This window comes from Caloenas nicobarica, chromosome 13, assembly GCF_036013445.1.
Source record: "Caloenas nicobarica isolate bCalNic1 chromosome 13, bCalNic1.hap1, whole genome shotgun sequence".
Classification (NCBI taxonomy): Eukaryota; Metazoa; Chordata; class Aves; order Columbiformes; family Columbidae; genus Caloenas; species Caloenas nicobarica.
The window spans coordinates 18,285,159-18,309,140 of record NC_088257.1 but is presented as its reverse complement, the minus strand read 5'-3'; the positions used below and the strand labels follow the sequence as shown (position 1 = coordinate 18,309,140).

The 23,982-nt window shown below is 52.2% G+C and overlaps 2 protein-coding genes across 2 annotated transcripts; both read right to left on the bottom strand.

Moving 5' to 3' along the window:
• Positions 1–3,013: 3,013 nt before the first annotated feature.
• LOC135993758 (uncharacterized) lies at positions 3,014–14,005 on the bottom strand. Its single transcript, XM_065643813.1, is given in 4 exon segments — positions 3,014–5,793; positions 5,795–6,144; positions 6,486–6,619; positions 11,568–14,005. Coding segments are annotated over 4 exon segments (5,619 nt in total). The 3' UTR covers positions 3,014–3,096.
• A 6,439-nt stretch (positions 14,006–20,444) lies between these two features.
• On the bottom strand, positions 20,445–23,594 carry LOC135993838 (protocadherin beta-15-like). Its single transcript, XM_065643953.1, has one exon. The coding sequence runs from the start codon at positions 23,437–23,439 to the stop codon at positions 20,998–21,000; it is 2,442 nt and encodes an 813-aa protein (XP_065500025.1). The 5' UTR covers positions 23,440–23,594; the 3' UTR covers positions 20,445–20,997.
• Between the last annotated feature and the right edge of the window lie 388 nt (positions 23,595–23,982).

The window sequence follows — 23,982 nt, the reverse complement described above, 5'->3', positions numbered from 1 at the left end:
TGTCGTTCTCTTCCGCGATCACCAGCTGCACCGACACGTTGCTGCTCAGCGCCGGCGCGCCGCCGTCCTCCGCCCGCACCCACAGCCCCACCTCGCGCACCTCCTCGTAGTCGAACGAGCGCAGCGCGTACAGCGCGCCCGTCTCTGCCTCCACCGACACGTAGGACGACAGCGGCGCGCCCCGCACCCGCGCCTCCCCCCAGTCGGTACCGCACGCGCGCGTTCTGCCCCCAGTCCGCGTCCCACGCCCGCACCCTCAGCACCAGCGCGCCCGCCGCGTTGTTCTCGGGCAGACGGGCGCTGTAGCGCGCCTCCGCGAACACCGGCGCGTTGTCGTTCACGTCCAGCACCCGCAACCACAGCACCGCACTGCTCCACAGCGCCGGCGACCCGCCCTCCGCCGCCCGCACCGTCACTCTATACTCTGAGACCTCCTCCCGCTCCATTTTCTCGCCATCACCATGCCGTAACAGTCCTCGAAGGACTTCCCTAGACAGAACGGGAGCAACATTCGCATCCGCCGACAGCAACTGCAGCGCTCTGGCGCTGGGTAGCTGCCGCCCCGCGCTTGCCCTCATCCCTGACAACAGTGCTTACAGGGACATGCGTGCGTTCAGGAGACTCCCTCTGACAAGTCCTTCCCACTGCATTGCTTCCTAAACGACACCTCCGATGAGCCACTCGAGAAAGCTCAGCAGCGTGTTCAGGCCCTCCAGTACAGGAAACAGCCCCAACCCTCTGATATGGTAAAAACCGTAATAAAACACCTAGTGATGAACTGCGTGACACACACAAACCCTCGAGCTCAAACAACCTGAGAGGCAGCAGTTATACACAAGGAGCTGCTTGCTCCTCATCCTATCAGTAAGAGAGACACAACTCTCTAAGTGTCATTCACAATTCAGTCCATTATAGCTCAAACTGTTGGAAGATATTAGCAGAGATAAGCCTACCTCCCACCAGATGGGGAGAATCCTGAGCAGAGGAGCTTCACACAGGACTGCAGCCACACAGAGCGTGCCATGCAAACCCCAGTCAGAGAGAAGAATGAATGCACCCGCTTCAGTTTTTCAAGCTGTTATAAAACTTTCCTGCAGGAAAGCAATTCTATTCGTCATTTCTACTGTCACAGTAAAAGAACTTTGCATGCAGATTTCTTGCTCATCTGTGGCTTTCTCACCTCTGCCACAGCAGAGTTGCCCGCACATTCCTCAGACTTGAGTTTATTGTTCTGCTACAAAATTTCTGCAGAACAACAAGCATGACACAGCACAGACGTGCTGAAAGGAGGTTGGAGTTAGGTCGGTGTCAGTCTCTTTTCCCAAGTAACAAGTGATAGGATGAGAAAAAATGGCTTTGAGTTGTGCCAGGGGAGTTTTAGATTCATTATTAGTAAAAAATTATTCACTGGAAGTATTGTCAAGCATTGGCCCAGGCGCTGCCCAGGCAACTCTTGGAGTCACCATCCCAGGACATGGTGCTCAGGGACATGGTTTAGTAGTGGACTTGGTAGTGCTGGGTTAACAGTTGGACTTGGTGGTCTCACGGACATTTCCAACCCAAATGATTCTGTGACTCCACTCAGGTTAACTGGATAGTCGATCATTCACTCCTTGAGTTTGCAGCCAAAAACTCAGTGCTCAGAACATCCAAACAGGTATTCCAGCAGTTCCCTCCTCCCAACAATTTTCCTGAGTGCTCTATGAGCCACATCTCCAAACTGCAGAAAAGCACCCCCACAAACCCATTTCAGAGGTCAAAAAGCGAAAAAAACTTCTAGCCTCTTGAAAACTTTGACACAGCATTCCCAGAAAGAACTTCTCTACAAAGACTGCTCTCTCTATTCAAGAAGGTATTTTTTTTAATTTCCATTTTAGACAGAAATGTATTGCAGTTCACAACAGTACAGGTTATAACTGAAGCTCGAAACAGTACGTGAGTTTCCAAATATACTGTGTCACACTACCTTCATTCACACAATCCGTTATTATACATGGGGTGACAGTCGTTCTTAAGAGGAACGGGTAATAAAATGCTCAAAGACAGTTCACAAAGGAGAAGGAGAAAGGGCAAACAGAAGAATGCAAAAGCTCTACACAAACCCAGAAAATAATCTCAGGACAGATTTTCACTCCCATCAAGAAGCCTCTGAAGTTGGAAACAACAATGACAAGACCAAACTCAACAGCCTCTTTCCAAGTTCATCTGGATTCTACATTCAGACAATGTCTTTTGAAGCAACTTGTGGAGTTTCCATACAATGCACTCGAAGACAATGAATGTGTTTTCACAATTCTGTACAGTTATGCTCTATACAAACATTGTTTTGCTGCTGTAATTTCAAGGCAATCCCGAGGAGGAAGTCTGCTCAGCCACCTCCCTATCACGTGCCAAAGTAAAGTTTCATTCTGCATGTTGCTGCTCTCCCCTAGAGAAGATGAGACTGCTGTACTCAAAGATGCAAGATATCTTTCTTGTTCTCTGATCTGGAAGCTCACACATCAAAAACACTGGATGTGAGCAACTCCCTGATGCACCAGGCAGCACTAAGGCAGCATATGCAGACACACAATGGCTGTACAGACAGGCAGTGACCAGAAAGCAAAACACACAGAGCCCATACATCTCAAAGGCAGAGGTATCCAGAACCCAGAGCACAGAGAGCCTCATGCTTGCACGGCAATGTAAAACAGTATTCACAACTTCCTTGCTTTCCTGATGAGGACAAGAGCTATGTGCATTTCAGTGAGTAGGTGATTTATCTGCTTGACCATGGCATTGCATTACAGCACACAAAAAGAGAGCCATGGTCTTGCCCAACAGCAAGTGAGACAAGAACTTAGCTGGGGGACCCTGGAACTAACGCCACTCTTGAAGAATTTCAGAAATGGGTATAACAAAGCTGATACATAGGATGAACTGTCCGACAAAGCCTTTAGATACATTTTTCAAGGGTTTCATCTGACTAAAACTTAAAGGGAAAAAATGTTGCCAATTGATAATGTAGATTAACTCTGAAGGAACCATTCCCACCTGTTGTAGCCCATATAACTTCCCATTGTAAGGTATGAGGCCTCTGGCTGTGCTGACTCCACACTACTTAAAGGAAAGACTATTGAACTGCTCTGCAGAGAGCATCCCTGCCTCGGCTGGTGCCACGTCCTCCACGGTGATAGGGCCACTGGGGAAATCTTGTTCATCATCTGTGCCCCTGCCCATGGTACAGTGCTGTGGTGGCAGGCTGGGGAGGATAGGCTTCAGGAACTTGAAATCGCTGTTGCCCGAACCTGTTGTGAGGCTGATCTCATAGCAGTAGGGGTGGGGCAGGGTCCCTGCAGCTGCCACATCGGCCAGGTCACTCTGCAAGTTGCCAGCACCATAAAGCACATGCCCATCCTTCAGCTCCTTTCTCTTGCACACCTTGAGAGCAACGAAGGCTGCCATGGATGTGAAGAAGAGCAGTGAGACAAAGACCAATGAAATGATTAAATACATTGTTAGGGAGTCACCCTCATCTTCCGTAGCCAGGCTGCTGTGTGTTATCTGCATGTCTGAGTAGTCACGGAGCAGGAGCACACCCAGTGATGCTGTGGCTGACAGTGATGGCTGCCCATTGTCTCGCACCAGGACAACAAGCTTCTGCTTCACGGCATCTCTCTCCGTCACAGGCCTCCTCAGCCGCACCTCCCCACTTTGGACACCCACCACAAACAGCCCAGGATCAGTGGCCCTCAGCAGGTGGTATGAGAGCCATGAATTCTGCCCCGAGTCAGCGTCGACAGCCACCACTTTGGTGACAAGGTACCCTGCCTCAGCTGACATGGGCACCAGCTCGCTGGATGGTGGGTTGCTGTCCTGTGAGGGGTACAGCACCAATGGTGCGTTGTCATTCTCATCCACCACGACAAGGTGGACAGTGACGTTGGCACTGAGGGCAGGGGACCCTGCATCAGAGGCACGCACTAAGATTTCAATCTGCTTCAGCTGCTCATAGTCCAGAGGCCGCAGCACAAACACATCCCCATTCTCAGAGTTCACAGAGATGCAGGAGCAGGGAGGCTGCTCTGTGGGGTGGGCTGGTACCAGGGAATAGGTCACCTTGGCATTCGGCCCCACATCGGCATCTGCAGCACTCACAGCTCCAACAAGCACCGTGGGGACATTGTTTTCACACACATACATGGTGTATGATGTCTGGTTGAAGACAGGTGCATTGTCATTCACATCTGAGATGTCCACTGTGAAGGTCTGGGTGGTTGTGAGAGAAGGTGACCCCCCGTCTGCTGCTACGACACTGAGGATGTACTGTGCAGTCTCTTCCCGGTCCAGCGTGCTCACAGTCACCAGCTCATAGTAATTCTTATAGGCCGGACGCAGGGAGAAGAACATCTGTTCCTCAAGGGCACAGGAAATCTTCCCATTGGCTCCAGCATCCCTGTCTCTGACAGCAAAGAGGGTGACCACTGTCCCAGGTAATGCATTCTCAGGGAGGGGGCTGCTGAAGGAACTGACCACCAGCTCTGGAGCATTGTCATTCACATCCACCACCTCCACCAACACCTTGCAGAGTGCTGAGAGGCCACCACCGTCCGTGGCCCGCACACTGAGTTCATATTTCTCTGCTGCCTCAAAGTCCAGAGGTTTTGTGAGTTTGATTTCACCAGTCATAGTGTCTATCACAAATGCTGGGTCACTCTGACTCATTGCTTGGCTGAATTGGTAGGAGATGTCCCCATTAGATCCTGCATCCAGATCAGCTGCCACCACTCTGAGAACCACAGAACCCTCTGGTGCATTTTCCAAAACCTTCCCAACGTACCATTCCTGTGTGAAGACTGGATAGTTGTCATTTACATCTAGAACTACAATATGGACTTGGGTGATCCCACTCTTGGGTGGAACACCTCCATCCGTGGAAATGAGACTGAAATGCATATCTCCCTCTTCCTCTCTGTCTAGCTGCTTTTGCAAGACCAGTTCCACATATTTGTCACCATTTCTCCGACTCCCAAATGACACAATAAAGTACTCGTTCTCGGGAGAGATGCTATAAGCCTGGATGCTGTTGCTGCCAATATCCAGGTCCCGAGCTCCCTCCAGGGGGAAACGCGAGCCCGGGTTGCTCGTTTCCAGAATCTTAAAAGTGACTTGGTCCTCCGGGAAAACGGGCGCATGGTCATTGATGTCCTCCACGGCCACCTCGACCCGCAAGAACTGCAGGGGGTTGGCCAGCACCAGCTCGAAGGGCAGCGTGCAGGTAGCGGCCTGCCCGCACAGCTCCTCCCGGTCCAGCCTCTCCGCCAGGACCAGGCGGCCGGTGCCGCGCTCTAAGCGAAAGTGCTGCCGGCCGTCCTCCGAGGCCAGGCGGGCGCGGCGAGCCGAGAGCTGCGCCGGGGCCAGCCCCGCGTCCTCCGCCACGTTGCCTACCACCGAGCCACTCTCCCCCTCCTCTACTACGGAGTAGCGCAGGGGCTCAGAACGAGCGTGCGGCAGGGACAGGAAAGCAGAGAGACAAAGCACTTGCCTTGCGATCGCCATGTCGGGCCGGTCCGGGACAGCCTCCGTTTCGCGGATCGCCCGCGCAGTCCTCCGCAGAAAGCGGCGCCCGGCAGCAGCGCGGCGGGCGCGGTCGTGCGCCCTTCCTCTCTCCCTCTTTCTTTCTCGCCGAGCCCGGCTGGGATGTCCGGAGCGCGACCGCTTTGGTCAGGCAGCGGCACGGGGCTCCGCTCTCCGCCGCTCGCCGCCGCTGCTGCCCGGCCGGGCTGGGCTGGGCAGGGCCGGGCTGGGCTCGGCCGTCTCCCCGCTCACAGCCGCTCGTCAACGCCTTGGCCAGGAGCGCCACCCTGCGGCCCGCCGCCAGACTGCGCCCGCCGCTGCCCGCGCTGCCGCCTCGCACCGGCACACCCACCCGCGTGCACACGCGGGGCTGCGGCCCCTCGCCCGTCTGGCGTCCCGCGGCAGGACGCGCGCACAGCGCGCCATGGAGGCAAGAGGACGGACGGAGACACGAGAGCCCTGCGGGGCCGCCGCATAAACCCGAGCGCACGGGCCGCGCCGGCACCTGCCCCGCGTCTTTCTCCCCTCCCCGCTGCATAGAGCCCGCGAGCGTGTGTGCGCCTGCCTGTCGGTCGGCCAATCCGTGCCCTTGGAGAAATATGGAGATTAGGCCGGCACAGGCCGTTTTCCACGGGCACGGTGAAGCGAAGACTGAGCCCGGAGGGACAGAGATGCCTTCCCTGGACGGAGAAACACGGCAAGAGTCTCCACGGGTGTAGCATGCAGGGAATAGCAGGACACTGCGCTAGATGGACTCTGGGATATCAGGCTGCGGACAGGGAACAGAGGCGAGTCCCAGCAAGGCTCAGGCGTAGACGCGACTGCCGGCCGGCCAGTAAAGCAACTGAGCGGGAGGAAAGGCTGTGCTTCCTGGGTCGGCTTCCCTCTCTCCGCCGGGCTGAAGCTATGCAGCGGTTCTTCGTCCTTGCCCGCCCCTGCCTCAGCGCTGAACAGGAACTGGAATTCGCTCTTCCTCGAGCCGCGGGTCAGGCACGATTGATAGCGGTAAGCCGGAGGTAGAGTGCCCGTGCCAACCCCGTCTACGCCTTCGTTGTGGAAGTAGCTGTTAGCGCCGCAAGGGAGCAGAGGGAGGCGAAAGTCGTGCCCGGAGACGAGTCTTAGACAGCTTGGCCGCCAAAAAGGCGACGACGGAGGGGTTCGAGAACGAAGAGTATGATCTCAGGGAGGCGATGAGGTAAAGAGTACGCGGTGCCTTTGGCTGCCATCTCCTATGGAGCCTTCTCCCCTCAGAAGCGTGGTTGAGCTGGAGAAAGCCAAAGGCCCGCAGAGGGCGGTGCTGAGGGTGCCAGTGGCAGTGCGAGGCGCCTTCCCGCGGTCCCGCAGCAGCACGAAGAGGCTCTGCCGGGGAGCACCGCGGTCCACCCCGGCCCCCGCCGTTCGCACCTCCTCCGGGTCCAGAGGGAACGGGAGCGTCACTCGCAGCCACCGACAGCAACTGCAGCGCTCTGGCACTCGACAGCGGCCTCTGCCTCGCCCCCCTCCCACTCCTGCTCAGACAACGGCGCCTGATGCAGCCCCACGCTTGCCTGCATCCCTGACAACATTGCTTACAGAATCAGGGACATGCGTGCATTCAGAAGAGTCTCTCTGACAAGTCCTGCCCACCGCATTGCTTGCTAAACGGCACCTCCGACGAGCCACTCGGGAATGGTCAACAGTGTGTTCAGGCCCTGCAGTGCAGAAAATACTCTCCCCCTCTCATAGGGTAAAAACAGGAATAAGCCTTCGGGTTATGAACTTCAAGAGACACGCGAAACATCGAGCTGGAACAACATGAAAGGCCAGCAGTTTTACACCAGGAGGGCCTGGTTCCTTGTCATCTCACTAAGAGACACATGCTGATTAAGTCTCATTCACAACTCTGTCTATTATAGCTCACACCATTGCTAGAGATTAACACAGATAAACCGACGTCCCTTTAGATGAGGAAAACCCTAAGCAGAGGAGCATCACACAGCATGCCATGCAGACTCTGGTCATAGAAAATAATGAGCATCCCTGTTTCACTCCTTCAAGACTTTACAGTACTTCCTTGCAAGAAAGCAATTTTGAGTGTCACAGTAAAAGAATTCCCATATGGACCTCTCTATGACAGGTGCTTTTTCACCAGTACCAAGTGGGAGATCCCTGCATGCTCCTTGTTTACAATGAGTGGAGTTTATTGTTCTGCTACAAAATTTCTGCAGCACAACACAGTGCAGGACATCTCAGGCGTGTGCCTGAATGGAGATTGTAAGGAGCTGAGTGTCAGTCACTTCCAAAGGAACAGGTGATAGCATGAGAGGAAATAGCCTCAAGTTGCATTGGGGGACGTTTAGATTGGATGCTAGGAAAACTTCATCCACATGAAGTATAGTCAAGAATTGGCACAGGCTGCCTAGCGAAGTGGTTGAGTTGCCATCCCATGATGTGGTGCTCAGGGACATGGTTTATTGGTGGACTTGGTAGTCTTCAGGTTAACAGTTGGACTTGGGATCTGTTCCTGGACAGGGACCTGTTCCAACTGAAATGATTCTATAATTCTACTCAGATTAAGTCTATAGTCGGTCATTTACACCTCGATGTCATGGCCAGAAGTTCAGAGTTTAGGAGAGCCATAGAGGCCTGCCAGCAATTCCCTCCTCTCCACAATTTTCCTCAGCGCTCTTTTGGCCACATCTCCAAACAGCAGAAGTGTATCTAGTCCACCTTCCTCAGCCAGGGGACCAAATAAGAAAAAAATTCTGAAAAACTTCAAAAAACTCCCAAAATTTTGACAGAGGTTTCCCAATAAGAACCTCTCTACAAAGACTACTCTCTCAACTCAAGTAGGCATTATTTTTATTTCAGTTTTACACATAACTCTACTGCAGTTCAGAAGGGCACAGTTTATGACTATAGCACAACATACCCTGAGGGTTTCCAGATGTTCTGTGCCACACTGCCTTCATTCAAACAATCTGTTATTATACACAGGGTGACAATCATTCTTAGGAGAAATATGTAAGACAATGCTCAAAGATGGTTCTTAGAGTAGAAGCAGAACAGGCAAAAAGGAGGATGCAAAAGCTCTAACATAAACCCTGAAAATAATCTCAGGACAGCTTTGCATTCCCACCAAGAAGCCTCTGAATTTGGGAGCAACAATGATAAGACCAAAACCAATGGTCCCTTTCCAAGTACATCTTGATTCTTCCTTTAGACAAAATATTTTGAAGGAACTTGTGGAGTTTCCTTAAAACGCACTCAAAGACAATGAATGTGTTTTCAGAACTCCGTACAGTTACCGTCTTTTAGCAGGCACTTCCACTACATTAAATTTTAGCAAGTGGGACAGAAGACCAGCTTGGCAAAACAGTGAACTCCTCATAGAGTTCATGAGGAAGAAGAAATTGTATCATCTCTGGAAGAAAGGTCAGGCTTTGCAGGAAGATTGCAGAGCTTTAGTTCCTATATGTAGAAAGAAGATATGAAAGGCCATGATGTAGCCCCATACTTGCCAGCACCCCTGACAACAGTGCTTACAAGAACATGCGTGCATCCAGGAGAGTCTCTCTGATAAGTCTTGCCCACCGCATTGCTTCCTAAACGACATCTCTGACAATCCACTCGGGGAAGCTCAGCAGTGTTTTCAGGCCCTCCAGTGCAGGAAACAGCCCCAAATCTCTCATACAGCAAAAACCGTAATAAAACATCTAGTGATGAACTGCGTGAAATACACAAACCCTCGAGCTGGAACAACCTGAGAGGCAGAAGTTGTATATGAGGAGCTGCTTGTTCTTCATCATGTCAGTAACAGACATGCAACTCTCTAAGTGTCATTCACAATTCAGTCTATTATAGCTCACGCTCTTGGAAGAGGTTAGCACAGATAAACCTGAGTCCCATTAAATGCGGAGAAACCTGAGCAGAGGAGCTTCACACAGGACTGCAGCCACACAGAGCGTGCCATGCAGACCTCAGTCGGAGAGAAGACTGAATGCACCCATTTCAGTTTTTCAAGCTATTACAGAACTTTCCTACAGGAAAGCAATGCTATTCATCATTTCTACTGTCACCATAAAACAAACTTGCATGCAGACTTCTTGCTCATAGGTTGCTTTCTCACCTCTACCACATCAGAGCTGCCTGCACATCCCTCAGTTAAAATGACTTCAGTTTATCGTTTCACTACAAAATTTGTGCAGAACAAGCATGAGACATGCTGAAAGGAGGCTGGAGTTAGGTTGGTGTCAGTCTCTTTTCCCAAGCAACTAGTGATAGGATGAGAAGAAAAGGCTTCGAGTTATGGCAGAGGAGTTTTAGACTGGATATTAGTAAACATTTATCACTGAAAGTATCACCAAGCATTGGCCTAGGCTGCCTGGGGAAGTCTTTGATTCGCCATCCCAGGACATGATGCTCAGAGACATGGTTTAGTAGTGGATTTGGTAGTGCTAGGTTAATAGTTGGACTCAGTGGTGCCAAGGACTTTTTACAATCAAAATGATTCTATGATTCTACTCAGGTTAACTGGATAGTCGATAATTCACTGCTTGAGTTTGCAGCCAGAAGCTCAGAGCTTTGAACATCCAGAGTCCTGCCAGCAATTCCATCCTCCCCACAATTTGCCTGAGTACTCTCCTTGCTGTGTTTCCAAACTACAGAAAATTAATCACTCATACCTCAGAGGAAAAAAAGAAAAAAAAACCTCCAGGCCTGTTGAAAAATTTGACAGAGCTTGCCCAGAAAGAACATCTCTACAAAGACTACTATTTCAAGTCAAGTGGGTGCCCTTTTTATTGAAGGTTTACACACAAATGTATCACAATTCACAAAGGCAGAGTTTATAAATGAAGGTCAAGACAGTACAAGGGTTTCCAAATATTCTGTGCCACACTGCCTTCACTCAAACCATCTGTTATTATACATGGGGTGACAGTCCATCTTAAGAAGAATATGTCAGATAATGCTCAAGATGGTTCACAGAGTAGGAGAGAGGGCAAAAAGGAGCATGCAAAAGCTCTACACAAACCCAGAAAATCATCTCAGAACACCTTTTCACTCCCATCAAGAAGACTGTGAATCCAGGAAAAACAATGATGAAAGTAAAATCAATGGCCCTTTCCAAGTTCACTGCAAAACTACCTTGAGATAAGGCCCTTTGAAGTAACTTGGGGAGTTTCCTTACCGTGCACTCAAAGACAACAAACATGCTTTCACAACTCGCTACAGTTACAGTTGATGCCAACATTGTTTGTGCTGCTGCAATTTCAAGGCAATCCCAGGGAGAAAGCCCTTCCACCCACCTCTGTCATGCAGGAAAAATCTCACGGTCCATTTTGATGTTCTCCCCTACAGAAGATGAGATGGTTGTTCTCCAAGGGTCAAAATTTATTTTTGCCTGATGAGCTGGAATTGCATGAATCACAGTGGATGGATGCAACCAACTCCCTGCTGCACAGGGCAGCACTAGGGCAGCATATACAGACACAAAATGGCTGTACGGACAGATGTAGTGACCGGAAGGCAAAACGCACCGAGCCCGCACATCCCAGAGACAGAAACATTCAGAACCCAGAGCAGAAAGAGCCCCATGGTTGCACCATATTGTAACGCAATACTCACAACTTCCTTGTTCTTTTGACCCAGGAGAAAGGCTACGTGCATTTCAGTGAGCAGGTCATTTGTCTGCCTGACCTTGCCATTGCATTACAGCACAGAAAAAGGGGGCCATGGTCTTGCCTAAGAGCAAGTGAGACAAGAACTTAGCTAGGGGCCCTGGAAATAAACCTCTCTTGAAACACTTCAGAAATGGCTGTAACAGACCTGACACATATGATGAACTTTTGACAAAGGCTTTAGATTCATTTTTCAAGGAGACAAGTTTCATCTGACTAAAAACTTAAAGGGAAACAATGTTGCCAATTAATAATGCAAATTAACTATGAAGGAATCATTGCCACATGTTTTTGCCCACATTCCTTCCTATTGTGAGGTCTGAAGCCTCTGGGGTACTGAATCCACACTACTTAAAGGAAAGACTATTGAACTGCTCTGCAGAGAGCATCCCTGGCTGGGCTGGTACCACCTCCTCCAGCGTAATAGGGCCACAGCTGAAATCCTGTTCATCATCAGTGGCCCCACCTGTGGTGCAGTGCTGTGGTGGCAGGCTGGGGAAGATGGGCTTCAGGAACTTGAACTCACTGTTGCCTGAACCTGTTGTGAGGCTGATCTCATAGCAATAGGGGTGGGGCAGGGTCCCTGCAGCACCTCCATCAGCAAGGCCACTCTGCAAGGTGCCAGCACTGTAAAGCACGTGCCTATCCTTCAGCTCATTTCTCTTGCACACCTTGAGAGCAACGAAGGCTGCCATGGATGTGAAGAAGAGGATTGAGACAGAGACCAATGAAATGATTAAATACATTGTTAGGGAGTCACCCTCATCCTCCGTGGCCAGGCTGTTGTGCGATAGGTGCACATCTGAGAAGTCACTGAGCAGGAGCACACCCAGTGATGCTGTGGATGACAGTGGTGGCTGCCCATTATCTCGCACCAGGACAACTAGTTTCTGCTTCACGGCATCTCTCTCCGTCACAGGCCTCTTCAGCTGCACCTCCCCACTTTGGGCACCCACCACAAACAGCCCAGGGTCAGTGGCCCTCAGCAGGTGGTACGAAAGCCATGAATTCTGCCCCGAGTCAGCATCAACGGCCACCACTTTGGTGACAAGGTACCCTACCTCAGCTGACATGGGCACCAGCTCGCTGGATGGTGGGTTGCTGTCCTGTGAGGGGTACAGCACCAGTGGTGCATTGTCATTCTCATCCACCACAACAAGGCGGACAGTAACGTTGGCACTGAGGGCAGGAGACCCTGCATCAGAGGCACGCACTAAGACTTCAATCTGCTTCACCTGCTCATAATCCAGAGGCCGCAGCACAAACACGTCCCCATTCTCAGAGTTCACAGAGATGCAGGAGCAGGGAGGCTGCTCTGTGGGGTGGGCTGGTACCAGGGAATAGGTCACCTTGGCATTGGACCCCACATCGGCATCTGCAGCACTGACAGCTCCAACGAGCACTGTGGGGACATTGTTTTCACGCACATACATGGTGTATGATGTCTGGTTGAAGACAGGTGCATTGTCATTCACATCTGAGATGTCCACTGTGAAGGTCTGGGTGGTTGTGAGAGAAGGTGACCCCGCATCTGCTGCTGTGACACTGAGGATGTACTGTGCAGTCTCTTCCCGGTCCAGTGTGCTCACAGTCACCAGCTCATAGTAATTCTTATAGGCCGGACGCAGGGAGAAGAACATCTGTTCCTCAAGGGCACAGGAAATCTTCCCATTGGCTCCAGAATCCCTGTCCCTGACAGCAAAGAGGGCAACCACAGTCCCGGGTAATGTGTTCTCAGGGAGGGGGCTGCTGAAGGAACTGACCACCAGCTCTGGAGCATTGTCGTTCACATCCACCACCTCCACCAGCACCTTGCAGATTGCTGAGAGGCCACCACCATCAGTGGCTCGCACACTAAGCTCGTATTTCTCTGCAGCCTCGAAGTCCAGAGGCTTTGTGAGCTTAATTTCCCCACTGACAGGGTCAATCACAAATGCAGAGTCACTCTGGCCCACTCCTTGGCTGAACTGATAGGAGATGTCCCCATTAGATCCTGCATCCTGATCAGTTGCCACCACACTGAGAACCACAGACCCCTCTGGGGCATTTTCCAAAACCTTCCCAACATACCGATCTTGTGTGAAGACTGGCGCATTGTCATTTACATCTAGAACTACAATATGGATTTGTGTAGCCCCAGTCCTGGGAGGAGTGCCCCGATCCATTGCAGTTACAGTGAAACCCATTTCTGCCTGCTCCTCTCTGTCTAGTGGCTTTTCCAAGACCAGTTCCACATATTTGTCACCGTTGGTTCGACTCCCAAAGGAGACAGTAAAGTACTCATTCTCGGGGGAGATGCTGTAAGCCTGGATGCTGTTGCTGCCAATATCCAGGTCACGAGCTCCCTCCAGGGGGAAACGCGAGCCCGGGTTGCCCGGTTCCGGAATCTTAATGGTGACTTGTTCCTCCGGGAAAACGGGCGCATGGTCATTGATGTCCTCCAGGGCCACCTCGACCCGCAAGAACTGCAGGGGGTTGGCGAGCACCAGCTCGAAGGGCAGCGTGCAGGTAGCGGCCTGCCCGCACAGCTCCTCCCGGTCCAGCCTCTCCGCCAGGACCAGGCGGCCGGTGCCGCGCTCTAAGCGAAAGTGCTGCCGGCCGTCCTCCGAGGCCAGGCGGGCGCGGCGAGCCGAGAGCTGCGCCGGGGCCAGCCCCGCGTCCTCCGCCACGTTGCCTACCACCGAGCCGCTCTCCCCCTCCTCGACTACGGAGTAGCGCAGGGGCTCAGAACGAGCGTGCGGCAGGGACAGGAAAGCAGAGAGACAAAGCACTTGCCTTGCGATCGCCATGTCGGGCCAGTCCGGGACAGCCTCCGTCTCGCTGATCGCCCGCGCAGTCCTCCGCGGAAAGCGACGCCCGGCGTCAGCGCGGCGGGGCGGCTTGCGGCCGCCTTCCCTTCCTTCTTCCTGCTTCTCGCCGAGCCCAGCTGCTGGGTTCGGAGGGCGGCTGCCGCGGTCCGTTACCGGATGGCACGGGGCACCACTCTCGGCCGCTCACCGCTGCCGCTGCTGCCCGACCGGGCTGGGCTGGGCAGGGCCGGGCTGGGCTCGGCCGCCTCCCCGCTCGCAGCCTCTCGGCGACGCCTTGGCCGGGAGCGCCACCCTGCGGCCCGCCGCCAGACTGCGCCCGCCGCTGCCCGCGCTGCCGCCTCGCACCGGCACACGGACCCGCGCGGACACGCTCGGCTGCTCGCCCGCCTGGGGTCCCGCGGCAGGACGCGCGCACAGCATGCCGGGGAGGGAAGCAGAGGGACGGAGATACGGGAGCCCTGCGGGGCCACCGCGTCAGCCCGAGCCCGGACCCCCGCTCTCAGTGCAGCGCCCAGCCAGTCCGTGCCTTCCTGCACGACAAACGCAAGGTGTTTCCCATGGTACGACGAAGGCTGAGCCCGGAGGGACGGAGCCTCCTTCCCCGGCTAGGGAAACCAGCAAGGGCCTCCGCCGGGGCAGCACGCAGGGAACAGAAGGGCTCGGCGACACATGGATTCAGGAATCTCAGCCTGAGGACCGGGAAGGGAAGGCTTAGGCGCGGATGCGCCTGCCAGCTGGCTAGTCAAGCGGCCGAGAGGGAGGCCGGCCTGAGCTCCCTGGGTCGTTTTCCCTGTCACTAGAGGGCTGCGAGCTGCACAGCGATTCTTCGTCCTTGCCCGTCCCCACTGAGCGGTGGACGCCAGCTGTTACTGCTTCGTCAGTAGCGTATCTGAGCTGGAGAAAGCAGCGTGATGCCGGAGAAAGTGTCGGAGAGCGGCAGCTGGCCGCGCTCTTGCACCAGCACAACCGACGCTGGCAGCAGGTACAGCACCTGCGGCGCGTTGTCGTTCTCGTCCACGATCACCAGCCGCACCGACACGTTGCTGCTCAGCGCCGGCGCGCCGCCGTCCTCCGCCCGCACCCACAGCCCCACCTCGCGCACCTCCTAGTAGTCGAACGAGCGCAGCGCGTACAGCGCGCCCGTCTCCGCCTCCACCGACACGTAGGACGACAGCGGCGCGCCCCGCACCCACCCCAGCCGGTACCGCACGCGCGCGTTCTGCCCCCAGTCCGCTTCCCACGCCCGCACCCTCAGCATCAGGGCGCCCACCGCGTTGTTCTCGGGCAGCTGGGCGCTCTAGCGCGCCTCCGTGAACACGGACGCGTTGTCGTTCACGTTCAGCACCCGCAGCCACAGCACCACCCTGTTCCACAGCGCTGGAGACTCGCCGTCCGCCGTCTGCACTGGCACGTTGTTCCACAAGAGTTCCTCCTGGTCCAGCTGTCTCGCCATCACCACGCGAAGGACTTATCCAGAGGGAATGGTGGAAATACTATCTGCCGATAGCAACTGCAGCGCTCTGGCGCTGGGTAGCGGCCACTGCATCGTCGCTCTCCCACTACTGCTCAGCCAACAGCACCTGCTGCAGCCCTGCGCTTGCCAGCATCCCTGACAGCAGTGCTTACACAGCCAGGAACATGCGTGCGTTCAGGAAAGTCTCTCTGACAAGTCCTGCCCACCGCATTACTTCCTAAACTGCACCTCCGACGAGTCCCTCGGGAATGGTCAACAGTGTGTTCAGGCCCTGCAGTGCAGAAAATAGTCTCCCCCTCTCATAGGGTAAAAACAGGAATAAGCCTGCGGGTTGTGAACTTCAAGAGATATACAAACCATCAAACTGGATCACCCCGAAAGGCCAGCAGTTTTACACCAGGAGGGCCTGGTTCCTTGTCATCTCACTAAGAGACACATTAAGTCTGATTAAGTCTCATTCATATCTCTGTCTATTATAGCTCACACCATTACTAGAGATTAGCACAGACAAACCAACGTCCCTTTAGATGTGCAGAACCATGAGCAGAGGAGCATCAAACAGCACTCTGGCCATACAGAGCATGCCATGCAGACCCTGGTCACAGGAAAGAATGAGCACTCGTGTTTCAGTCATTCAAGACATTACAATACTTCTTCGCAAGAAAGCAATTCCCTTAATTGTTTTCTGTCACAGTAAAATAATTCCCACATGGACCTCTCTATGACAGGTGCTTTCTCACCAGTACCAAATGGGAGATCCCTGCAATGCTCCTTGTTTACAATGAGCTGAGTTTATCATTCTGCTACAAAATTTCTGCAGCACAACACAGTACAGCACATCTCAGGCCTGTGCCTGGATGGAGATTGTAAGGAGCTGGGTGTCAGTCACTTCCCAAGGTGATAGCATGAGAGGAAATAGCCTCAAGTTGCACCAGGGGAAGTTTAGATTTGGATGCCAGGAGAACTTCATTCACATGAAGTATTGTCAAGCATTGGCACAGGCTGCCCAGGGAAGTGGTTGAGTTGCCATGCCAGGACGTGGTGCTCAGGGACATGGTTTGCTGGTGGACTTGGTAGTCTTCAGGTTAGCAGTTGGACTTGGTGATCTCAGGGACCTTTTCCAACTGAAATGATTCTATGATTCTACTCAGACTAACTGGATAGTCAATCATTCACACCTCGATGTCACAGCCAGAAGTTCAGTGTTTAGCATATAAAGGCCTGCCAGCAATTACCTCCTCCCCACATTTTTCCTCAGTGCTCTATTGGCTGCATCTCCAAACTGCAGAAATGTACCCACTCCACCTTCCTCAGCCAGGGGACCAAATGAGAAAAAAACTCCCAGCCTCTTGAAAGCTTTGACAGAGGTTTCCCAGTAAGAACCTCTCTACAAAGACTACTCCCTCAACTTAAGTTGGCGTTCTTTTACACATAACTCTATTGCAGTTCAGAAGGGCACAGTTTATGACTATAGCACAACACAGCCTGAGGGTTTCCAGATGTTCTGTGCCACACTGCCTTCATTCAAACAATCTGTTATTATACACAGGGTGACAATCATTCTTAAGAGAAATATGTAAGACAATGCTCAAAGATGGTTCTTAGAGTAGAAGCAGAACAGGCAGAAAGGAGAATGCAAATGCTCTAACATTAACCCTGAAAATAATCTCAGGACAGCTTTGCATTCCCATCAAGAAACCTCTGAATTTGGGAACAACAATGACAAGACGAAAATCAATGGCTCATTTCCAAGTTCATCTTGATTCTGCCTTCAGAGAAACTCCTTTAAAGCAACTTGTGGAGTTTCCTTACAATGCACTCAAAGACAATGAATGTGTTTTCACAACTCTGTATACTTACCACCATTTAGCAGGCAATTCCAATGCATCAAAATGTAACAAGTGGGACAGAAGAACAGCTTGGCAAAGCAGGGAACTCCTCATAGAGCTAATGAGGAAAAAGAAATCGTATCATTTCTAGAAACAAGGTCAGGCTTATGCAGGAAGATTGCAGAGCCCTCTTGATCATCTGCCAAAGTTCTTGGGAGTCTGCAGAGGTCCCTGCTGACTGGAAGCTGGCCAGTGTTCTTCCAGTTTACAAGAAAGGTGTGAGGGCAGACCTAGGAAAATACAAACCTGTTTGTCTAACCTCAGTTTCTGGTGATGATCATAGTGGGTACTACTGAAAGAACATTTAAAGAACACAATAATCAGGCATGGTCAACATGGGCTGACCCAGGGAAGGTCCTGTTTAATTTGACATCTTTTATGATAAGCTCACCTGCCTCACAGATGAAGGGGAGGTGGTGGCTCTAGTTTTCCTAGATTTTAGTAAGGCTTTAGATACTGCGCTTCACAGCATCCTTCTGGACACATGGTCCAATCGTGAGATGAGCAGGTTCATGGTGCACTGAATGAAGAAGTGGCTGAAGTGTAGAGCTCATAGAGAGCTGTAAGGAATGAAGTGATCTCTCGCTGCTGACCAATCACCACAGGTGTTCCATCGGGTACATTTCTAGACCTAGCTCTGTTTAATATTTTTATCAATGATCTAGATGCAGATCCTTGTCATAGAAAAGAAAGAGTGCCCCCCATTTCAGTCATTCAAGCCATTTTAGGACTTTCATGCACGAAAGAAATTCTCTTCATCATTTCCGATATCACAGTAAAAGAAGTTCCCATGTAGACTTCTTGCTTGCAGAGGGCTTTCTCACTAGTACCACATGGGAGATGCTTGCACATTCCTTGGTTACAATGAGTTGAGTTTATCCTTCCACCACAGGATTTGTGCAGCACAACAAAGTACAGGACAGCACAGTGTAGGGTCTGCGCCTGAAAGGAGGCTGTAAGGAAGTGGATGTCAGTCTCTTCCCAAGTAGCAAGTGATAGGACAAGAGTAAATCTGCTTAAGTAGCACCAGGAGAAGTTTAGATTGGATATTAAGAAAAATTTCTTCATCAAAAGGATTGTCAAGCACTGGAACAAGCTCTCCAGGGAAGCAGTTGAGTCACAATCCCTCGATGTAACACTTAGGGACATGGTTTAGTGATGGACTTGGTAGATCTATGTTTACAGTTGGACTCAATTGTCTCAAGGATCCTTTCCAACCTAAATGATTCCATGAGTCTACTCAGGTTAACTGGATACTGGACCATTTGCTCCTCTATGTGAAATCATTTTGTTGTCAGCAGCACTTAAAAAGTCTGTCTTCAGGACTTACATTTTCATTGGGGCCTTGTGGAAAGGACAGCTGTAGTCCTCTGCATTTCCCAAGCAACAAGCCACTCCCTGGTAGCTGTTTTCACCCACCAGATGCCCACCTCATGGCGCTCCCCCAATGCTTCCCAAAGGAACAAGTGTGCTGTCCATCTGCCATCCATCTTCTGAAATGCCTATGCCTTTAGTGTCACGAACACTTCATGCTCAAACACCTCAGAGTTCTCATCTGCATCTGGAGCTGTCAAGAGAGTTGGAAAGGTCACTACCCCCACCTCACTGCTTTGACGAGGCCTTTGCACACCCAGGTCCACTCTTAGGGAAGATGCCAGTTTCCCCTGATGTGAATGAAACTGGGTATTGTCTCACCCAGGAGCTCAGTGCTCTGAAGACCTGTAGAGACCTGCCAGCAATTCCCTTCTCCTGCAGTTTTCCAGAATGCTCTATCGGCTGTATCTCCAAAATGCAGAAATGTACCTGCTCAACCTTAATTCAGAAAGGGAACAAAATGAGAAAAAGAATTCCAACCTCCTGAAATCCTTCCCAAAATGTACATCTCTACAAAGACTGTTCCACACAAGGCATTTAGGTGTTCTCTTTATTTCACTTTTACACACAACGGTATCATGGTTAACAGTGGTACAGTTTATAAGTGCAGCACAACATAGCACAATGGTTTCCAAATATTCCATGCCACACTGCATTCTTTCAAACAGGCTGTTGTTATACATGGGGCGACAGTCCTTCTTATGAGGAATAGGTAAGATAATACTCAAACATAGTTCACAAAGCACAAGGAGAAAGGGCAAAAATTTGAATGCAAAAGCTCTACACAAACCCAGAAAATCATCTCAGAAAAGCTTTGCATTCCCATCACAAAGCCTCTGAAATAGGGAACAACAATGACAAGACCAGACCCAACAGCTCCTTTTCAAGTTCATCTTGATTCTACCTTCAGACACACTCCTTTAAAATGACTTGTGGAGTTTCCTTACAATGCACTCAAAGACAATGAATGTGTTTTTACAACTGTACAGTTATAGTCTATGCCAACATAGTTCTTTTTAAGTTTTAGACATAAATGTATTGCAGTTCACAATGGTACAGTTTATAATTGCAGCACAAGACAGCTTGGGGTTTTCCGAAAATTCTGTGTCACACTGCCCTCATTCACACAATCCGTTACTATACATAGGATGACAGTCCTTCTTAAGAGGAATAGGTCAAAGACGGTTCACAAAGAAGGAGAAAGGGCAAACAGGAGAATGCAAAAAGCTCTACACAAACTCTGCAAATCATCTCAAGACACCTTTCCAGTCCCATCAACAAGCCTCTGAATTCAGGAACAACAATGACAGGACCAAACTCAATGACCCTTTCCAAGTTCGTCTGATTCTACCTTCAGACAAACTCCTTTGAGGTGACTTTTGGAGTTTCCTTACAATGTACTCAGAGACAAAGAATGTTTCTTCACAATTCTGTACAGTTACAGTCTCTACCGACATTATTTGTGCTGCTGTAATTTCAAGGCAACCACAAGGAGAAAGCCCTCCCGCTCCCCTCCCTTTCATGTGCCAAAGCAAAGTCTCATTCTGCATGTTGCTGCTCTCCTCTGAAGAATCTGGGACTGCTTTTTTACATGCATCAAAAGACCTTTCTTGCCTGATGAGCTGGAACACTGTGCATCAGAGTGGTTGAATGCAAGCAACTCCCTGATTCAGCAGGCAGCAGTAGGGCAGCATATGCAGACACACAAAATCTGTACAGACAGACATAGTGACCAGAAGGCAAAACACACAGGCTCACACATCCCAGAGACAGAGACATCCAGAACCCAGAGCAGAAAGAGCCCCCTGCTTGCACCATATTGCAACACAGTACTCACAAGAGAACTCACAAGAGAACGGCTAAGTGCGTTTCATTGAGCAGGTGATTGGTCTGCATGACTGTGCCATTGTCTTACAGCACAGAAGAAGAGGGCCACGGTCTTGCCTAACAGAAAAACAAGAACTCAGCTGGGGGCCTGGAACTAACTTTACTCTTGAAACACTAAAGAAATGGCTCCAAGAGAACTGGAACATATTAACTGTCTGAGGGAGCCTTTAGATGATATTGTCTCTTTTTCTGAGAGGGCACAAGCTTTCACCAGAGTAAAAATCTCAGAAAAATCAATGTTGCAAATTGCAAATGCAGATTTACTCTGGAGGAACTACTGCCGCATGTTGAAGCCCACATCCCTTCCTATCATAAGGCCTGAAACCTCTGGCTGTGCTGACTCCACACTACTTAAAGGAAAGACTATTGAACTGCTCTGCAGAGAGCATCCCTGGCTGGGCTGGTGCCCTGTCCTCCATAGTGATATAGCCACGGGGGAAATCCTGTTCATCATCAGTGGCCCCACCCACAGTGCAATTCTGTGGTGGAAGGCTGGGGAGGATGGGCTTCAGGAACTTGAACTCACTGTTGCCTGAACCTGTTGTGAGGCTGATCTCATAGCAATAGGGGTGGGGCAGGGTCCCTGCAGCACCTCCATCAGCAAGGCCACTCTGCAAGGTGCCAGCACCATAAAGCACGTGCCCACCTTTCAGCTCCTTTCTCTTGCACACCTTGAGAGTGACAAAGGCTGCCATGGAGGCGAGGAAGAGGATTGAGACAAAGACCAAGGAAATTATCAAATACATTGTTAGGGAGTCACCTTCATCCTCCGTGGCCAGGCTGCTGTGTGGTAGGCGGACATCTGAGAAGTCACTGAGCAGAAGTGCAATCAGTGATGCTGTGGCTGACAGTGGTGGCTGCCCATTGTCTCGCACTAGGACAACAAGCTTCTGCTTCACAGCATCTCTCTCTGTCACAACCCTCCTCAGCCGCACCTCCCCACTTTGGACACCCACCACAAACAGCCCAGGGTCAGTGGCCCTCAGCAGGTGGTACGAAAGCCACGAATTCTGCCCTGAGTCGGCATCGACGGCCACCACTTTGGTGACCAAGTACCCAGTCTCAGCCGACATGGGCACTAGCTCACTGGACAGTGAGCTGGTGTCCTGTGAGGGGTACAGCACCAGTGGCGCATTGTCATTCTCATCCACCACAACAAGGCGGACAGTGATGTTGGCACTGAGGGCAGGAGAACCTGCATCAGAGGCAAGCACTAAGACTTCAATCTGCTTCAGCTGCTCATAGTCCAGAGGCCGTAACACAAACACATCCCCATTCTCAGAGTTCACAGAGATACAGGAGCAGGGAGGCTGCTCTGTGGGGTGGGCTGGTACCAGGGAATAGGTCACCTTGGCATTGGACCCCACATCTGCATCTGCAGCACTCACAGCTCCAACAAGCACTGTGGGGACATTATTCTCACGCACATACATGGTGTACAAGGTTTGGCTGAAGACAGGAGCATTGTCATTCACATCTGAGATGTCCACTGTGAAGGTTTGGGTGGTTGTGAGAGAAGGTGACCCCGCATCTGCTGCTACGACACTGAGGATGTACCGTGCAGTCTCCTCCCGGTCCAGTGTGCTCACAGTCACCAGCTCATAGTAATTCTTATAGGCCAGATGCAAGGAGAATGACAGCTGGTCCTCAAGGGCACAGGAAATCTTCCCATTGGCTCCAGAATCCCTGTCCCTGACAGTAAAGAGGGCGACCACTGTCCCAGGCAATGCATTCTCAGGGAGGGGGCTGCTGAAGGAACTGACCACCAGCTCCGGTGCATTGTCGTTCACATCCACCACCTCCACCAGCACCTTGCAGATTGCAGACAGACCACCACCATCCTTGGCTTGCACGGTGAGCTCATGATTCTCTGTTGCCTCGAAGTCCAGAGGCTTTGTTAGTTTAATCTCCCCACTGACAGGGTCAATCACAAATGCAGAGTCACTCTGGCCCACTGCTTGGCTGAACTGATAGGAGATGTCCCCATTAGGTCCTGCATCCAAATCAGTTGCCACCACTCGCAGAACAACAGAGCCCTCTGGTGCATTTTCAAAAAGACTGGCAACGTACAGTTTCTGTGTGAAGACTGGAGCATTGTCATTTACATCTAGAACAATAATGCGGATTTGGGTGCTCCCACTCCTGGGTGGAGAGCCACCATCCATGGCAATTACACTGAAATCCATCTCTGCCTGCTCCTCTCTGTCTAGTACCTTTTCCAAGACCAGTTCAACGTACTTCTCACCCTCACTCCGACCCCCAAAGGACACGCTAAAGTACTTATTCTCGGGAGAGATGCTGTAAGCCTGGATGCTGTTGCTGCCAATATCCAGGTCATGAGCTCCCACCAATGGGAAATGCGAACCCAAGTTGCCCGTCTCCGGAATCTTAATGGTGACTTGTTCCTCCGGGAAAACGGGTGCATGGTCATTGATGTCCTCCACGGCCACCTCGACCCGAAAGAACTGCAGGGGGTTGGCCAGCACCAGCTCGAAGGGCAGCGTGCATGTAGCGGCCTGCCCGCACAGCTCCTCCCGGTCCAGCCTCTCCGCCAGGACCAGGCGGCCGGTGCCGCGCTCTAAGCGAAAGTGCTGCCGGCCGTCCTCCGAGGCCAGGCGGGCGCGGCGAGCCGAGAGCTGCGCCGGGGCCAGCCCCGCGTCCTCCGCCACGTTGCCTACCACCGAGCCGCTCTCCCCCTCCTCGGCTACGGAATAGCGGAGGGACTGGGAGCAAGCGTGCGGCAGGGACAGGAAAGCAGAGAGACAAAGCACTTGCCTTGCGATCGCCATGTCGTGTTTGCCCAGGACAGCGTCCTTTTCGCGGATCTCCCGCGCAGTCCTCCGCAGAAAGCGGCGCCCGGCAGCAGCGCGGCGGGCGCGGTCGTGCTCCCTCTCTCTCTCCCTCGTTTCTTTCTCGCCGAGTCTGGCTGGCGGTCCGGAGTGCGGTTGCCGTGATCCGGTCGCGGATAGCACGGGGCACCGCCCACTGCCGGTCGCCGCCGCCGCTGCTTCCCAGCCGGGCTGGCCTGGACAGGGCCGGGTCGCACTCGGCCGCCTCCCCGCTCGCAGCCGCTCGGCGACGCCTTGGCCGGGAGCGCCACCCTGCGGCCCGCCGCCAGACTGCGCCCGCAGCCGCCCGCTGCCCGCGCTGCCGCCTCGCACAGGCGCACCGACCGGCACCGAAAGTCCTCCGGGGCCCCCGCGTCAGCCCGAGCACACGAACAGAGCCGAAATCTGCCCCACGTCTTCCCCCGCTCCCTGCAGCGCCCAGACAGGTATAAGCTTTGTTCCCAGGAGGCCATTCCGTGCCTTTCTGCACGACAAGCACAAGGT

Excerpts from the sequence above, each read along its gene's own strand:
- LOC135993838 (XM_065643953.1), bottom strand. The coding sequence starts at position 23,439 with ATGGCGATCGCAAGGCAAGTGCTTTGTCTCTCTGCTTTCCTGTCCCTG.